Source organism: Amphiura filiformis, chromosome 7 (assembly GCF_039555335.1).
Source record: "Amphiura filiformis chromosome 7, Afil_fr2py, whole genome shotgun sequence".
Taxonomy (NCBI): Eukaryota; Metazoa; Echinodermata; class Ophiuroidea; order Amphilepidida; family Amphiuridae; genus Amphiura; species Amphiura filiformis.
In genome coordinates, this window is record NC_092634.1 from 67195785 (window position 1) to 67201239 (window position 5455).

Genomic DNA, 5455 nt, shown 5'->3' on the forward strand with positions numbered 1-5455 from the left:
CTGCATAGTTGGAAAAGAACAAACTAGGGAGTTAGCATACCAGTACCAAGGCACTAAGACAAAGACTACAGAAGAAGAAACAGGTGATGACATGACATTTGGTTATCACATGGAACAATTTGTGTAGTTTGTTTGTAAAGCTACATGTGAAAAGAGTTCAGTCTTAACTGTTGAAAAGCTAATGGTACTCAACAATAACATTACAGTGGAAAACCGCATGCTCATACGCCTTACACACAATAATTTATAGTAGTATGGAGGAAGACTCATCAGGCACCACTGGCGAGCTGGAGTCCATTGAAGACCCATCTGGCACAACTGGAGATCTGATGTCTGTTGAAAGAGATCTGGTGTCTGTTGAAATCCAACCTGACACTGACACTCCTGAAGATAGGAAGTCTGTTGAACTTCCATCTGACACTCCTGGAGATTTGGAGTCTGTTGAAAATCCATCTGGTACCCCTGAAGATTTGGAGTCTGCTGAAAACCCATCTGGCACCCCTGGAGACGTGGAGAGTGTCGATATCAGTTTTAGTGCAGCTTACACAGGATACGAGCCTGTGCAGGCAACAAATACTGATCCCATCACAGCATCATGTGACACTGATCTTCAAGAGAACAAGACGGAGAGTCCAGATGACAGTACAATGGAAGATGACTCCTCCCATGTGATGGAAGAGAAGTCTGTTGATCAGAAGAACTGCAGGGAGTCGCAAGATGCTTCTAATATGGAAGCGGATCTAAGCAAGGAACAAGACAAGGAGAGTCACTCTGAGTCAGATGATAGTATGAATATTAACAAAGTCGCAGATGAAAATGATTCCAAAAACATTTTGGATTCTGCTAATAGCAGCATGGGTTGCCTCGATGATGGCCTCGTAGATATACCAATAAACGAAGCAGGAATGGAAGGAGTGATGAGATTACATAATCTCCCAGGTCATACTGAAAAGCAAAGTGAAATGATGATGCGTGATGATAAAGAAGCACCGTGTTTGCTAGAGGCAAGTCAAGTCAGTAAAGACAATCAGACAGTTAAAGCAGATCATAATGATGGTCCTGAAGAAGTTCATAGTGTAGCTCCTGATTCTGAAGTAGTTAGTGAAGGAAATTCCAAACAAAACCCAGATCTAGAAGCTAACGAAAGTTTGAAAGAACAAAATAAAGCAACTCTGGTAAAAGCATGTGAGAATGTATTGGAAACTGGTGACCAGGAAAGTGTGATAAATATTTACATAACCTGGACAAATAATGAAACCGGAGACAACACTGCATTAAAATGGAGTCATCAAAGCTGTGATGTATGTTGCTGTAACTTCACAGCATGGAAACAGCATGTTGTGAAGGAACATGGAGCATTAGAAGAAAAACTGAAGAGCAAATCATCAAGGAAGTTGCGGATACCAAGAAAATTAGTAAAAACTGAGCCTCCTGATATAGATTCATCGCTTCTAAACATATCTGTACCAGCACTTGTGAGTTTAAAATCACTTTGTGAAAAAGCCAATGTCAGAGATGGACAGATTCCATCAGGAAACAGAGAAAAATTGGGTCAAAGTGAAAAGAAATCGGCACAAAGCAAGCGAGATAAGCTTCCAAAAACGTCGGTATCAAGCGTACGCAACGAGACAGCATGGGTACCACACAGAAGAAAACTTGGTAGACCTAAGAAACATGTCATCAAAGAAGAAATACCAAGTGATACACTACCGTTGCCGATCAAACGGAAACGAGGTCGACCCAAGATAGAATACGAAGATGATGATGATGATGATGATGGTAATTTTGATCCAGAGTATGTACCTGAAAGACAAAGACGTCTTCGTCCAAAGAAACCGATTCAGTATAAGCCTGCTAAAGTGTATGCATGTAGTCGAGAAGATTGTGGTGTAATATTTAACATATGGAAAGAATGCAAGGCCCATGAAAGAAACGTTCATGGCAACGAAGTGCACAGGTGCAATTTTCAGGGGTGCGGAAAGATGTTTAAAACTATATACAGGAGAGAACAACATCAAAGCACACATGAAGCTCAAATAAAACGACGTAAAGAAGGATACAAGTGTCAATATTGCAAAATGATGTTTCCGAATATAAGGGATCGTGCATTTCACCTTAAAACTCATGTGAGCTTCAAATGCGGGTACGAGGGGTGCGAAAGAACGTACACAACGCAGAGAGAAATGCTTCGACATCAGTGGACGCACACTGCTGAAAAGGTTGTTCCTTGTCCGCTTTGTTCAAAGAAGTTCATCAGTCTGAGGTATGTTAACAAACACATAAAGACCCATAAAGAAAAGACACACATCTGTGATGAGTGCGATAAATCATTTAAAACGCAGGAGGCGTTAGATAAACACAAGCGCCTCCACACAGGGCAAGGGTTATTGGTTTGCCAATTCTGCGGCAAGAAAATGAACGGAAAATCCAGTCTGGATCGCCATGAAAGAATCCATACGGGTGAGAAACCGTATAAATGTGAATTTTGCGACAAAAGATTTGTTTGTTGCAACACGTTACAGATACACAAACAAGAGCACACCGGTTACCAGTTTGTGTGCTCGTTGTGTGGACACAAGTTTAAAAGTAAAGGTAATCTTCTTGAGCACGAAAGAAGTCATACCGGCGCTACACCGTACCATTGTAAACTATGCGGAAAACATTTCCGCACAGGCAGCGGCTTATGGACTCACAAACAAGCGCGACATTCCGAAGTCAGACGATACAAATGCGAGGTGTGCAGCAAGGCGTTTTTCACACACGGAGCTCTTGCGAAACATAAAGTTGTCCACACCGGGGAACGTAAGTACGAGTGTCAATACTGTCACAAGCGATATGGTTCTATCAGCATCAGAGCGGGGCATGTCAAGCAGGTTCATTTGGGTGTGAAACGCACAGGTCATCAAGGGAAAGGAAAGAGATTGAAGGAGGAGATGAGGAGGTCACAGGAAGCCAAGGAACTTAAAGAAAATCCGAAAAGTTTAGGAACAAGTACAGGTATGAAAAGTGAAAGTGATCCACATGGGAGCAGTGATCATAGAGGGAGTGTTAGTACAAGACAGGGTCCAGAAACACTGCAAGGCAAACCGTTAGGCGGGTTACCTCTTATGATGGTGCCACTTAGACCTGATCACGGCAGACATACTAGCACACAACCTCATCATCAGGCACATGGGGATCCAAGTCGATCAGATTTTTACTCAATGGTGGAGTCATTTATTCAGTTTTCTAAAGAACACTGACATTTTGGTACCAAAAGAGAGCTCATTAATTTTTATTGCCCCAGTGAAATGTCAAAATTTTGAAACAAATTGTTTTGATGGTATTGATAGGCATCTATGATAGAAAACAACAAGAAAAATTGGACCACGCCTCTTTAAATTGTGATGTCATGTAATATAATGTACATTTGCACACAAGAGTCCTTCATTTGGTTTTATAAAGAACGCTGAATGCAGATGCCGTGGGAGTGTCTCAAGCTGCGGGAAAAGGTAACACACAAACTTCGGGTCCGTATGCACAAAAGAGTTAGACCGGGTCTAAAGTTAGACCTGATCTAAGTGGAATTTAGTTCCAGGAGAAAGGACATTTTCCTTTACATTTGCTGAAGTTATTTTGTATTATTTTTAAACTTTGCATTTGAATCTTTAGAATTTGCTAAGAAGGAACAAGAGTAAAGGACCATTCCTGATGGAACTAAATTCTACTTTGACCAGGTCCAACTTTAGACTCGGTCTAACTCTTTTGTGCATATGGACTGTAATGTCTATGTAGCCTACATGCAGGTTTTGCAGGAGGAGGTCAAACTAGGAAAAAAACAGTTAATGATGTAATTGAAGGTATAAGTGATGCTTGGAATTAGCATTCATGGATTCAAACACTATCTTTTGAAATGATGTTAATAGCTGTCACTAGTATAGTCTATATATATCTACCTCGAGTCACTATAGCACTAGCTTTGAAGTTCAGTGTGTGCTGCATTGGCTTAGAATGGTTGCTTGGGTGTACATATGTGGCATGTTGATTGCGCGCGTAAAAGTACAGGTACATGCACCATGTAACGCTAAGCTAGCGCAGAACATGCTGAACTTCAAAGATAGTGCCGGTGACTTGAGTTAGATATATGGACTATAATAGAATTTAGCAAGTACCCATTTTAGGCAAGGAAAGTTCAGGTATCCCATCAGCCATGTTCAGGAAAGTTGAGGTGAGGATATTATAAGTTATAACCAAGTCTTGCTCAAATCCTAGGTGATTAGATCCAGTAAAGTTGAGAAAATTCAAGAAAGCTCCCGGTAAAAATCAAATATGATTCAGCTCACTCATACCTGCTACAGACCCTGTGTCTGCAAGATTGAAGTAACACCCAGTAAACACCCTTGTTATCTTGCTGACATAGCCTAATCATTATTCATAGCCAGAGAGGCCAGAACATTTATGCCAACTTGGACAAGATAACAATGGTATTATGTGGGTGCTGCTTTAATCTTGCAGACACTCTCTGTAGCAGGCCTGTTGAATCTCACTAGATTGATGAAATTCTCCACTTTAATAAACTTTCCTGGATAAAAATACCTTGGATCTGAGCAGGACCAGGCGGCGAGTGGCATGATAGAGCTGGCAACTTGTGAAACCGCCTGGCCGTATGGCATTTTCCATACTCGGTTAGTTTTGTGGGGTTCGTTATCGAACCCAACTGTTGTTTTAGCTTGTATTTATATTATTTAAACATAGGCCTATTTGTTTGTGATATTTCAAGCATTTTAAAATTTCAAAATAAATCCCATTCAATTACACGGTTGACGATGGAAATTTCCTGAATTTAGAGAAATGCACGGCGCATACCACCTGAGCAGGACCTTGACTTTCCTCACCCTACTTGGACTTTTCGCACCTAAAATGGATACTTCGACTGCTTGTGCCAGAAGTGGATAAGTGCAATAGCTGCCTTGTGAACATTTGGCAATGTACACAGTTTATTGTACTCATCTACACATGGCAGCTAAATAATAAATATAGCAGCTATTGCACTTACTGGCTCTGAGCAGTTGACTTTCTTGTTTTTGTGGGTTTCTGGTGTATAAAAAGCTCTCCTTTAGTGTTAGCTCTTAAATGACTGTTGCAACTACCGTAATAGGCAACTTTAGGAGCTATAGAAGAGCATCACTGTTGCTCTCAACAAACAAGTGTATTTGAACCCAGTTTGTTTGTACCAGTGAACACAGGGTTAGGTTAAAACAGCCTTTAAAAAAGGGTGATGTTCACTTTCACTTTAATAGAAAGGGTGGGTTTGAGAGGTCCACAAAATGCTTAAAAGGGTGGGTTTGAAAAATTGTTGGTTAAAATGTGTGTCCAAATATAAAGGGTGGTCACTGATAACAAGGGTGGGTTTAGAAGTCATCAATTGCAATCTCAAAGCTTACTGTAATTTCCGACTGAATGACACTAAATGAAA

The 5455-nt window shown here is 40.8% G+C and overlaps 1 protein-coding gene across 1 annotated transcript; it reads left to right on the forward strand.

The window, feature by feature from the left end:
* Positions 1-254: 254 nt before the first annotated feature.
* LOC140158024 (uncharacterized) lies at positions 255-5176 on the forward strand. The gene has a single exon (XM_072181273.1). It carries the CDS (start codon positions 255-257, stop codon positions 3240-3242), a length of 2988 nt encoding a protein of 995 aa, XP_072037374.1. The 3' UTR covers positions 3243-5176.
* Positions 5177-5455: the final 279 nt, after the last annotated feature.

Excerpts from the sequence above, each read along its gene's own strand:
- LOC140158024 (XM_072181273.1), top strand. The coding sequence starts at position 255 with ATGGAGGAAGACTCATCAGGCACCACTGGCGAGCTGGAGTCCATTGAA.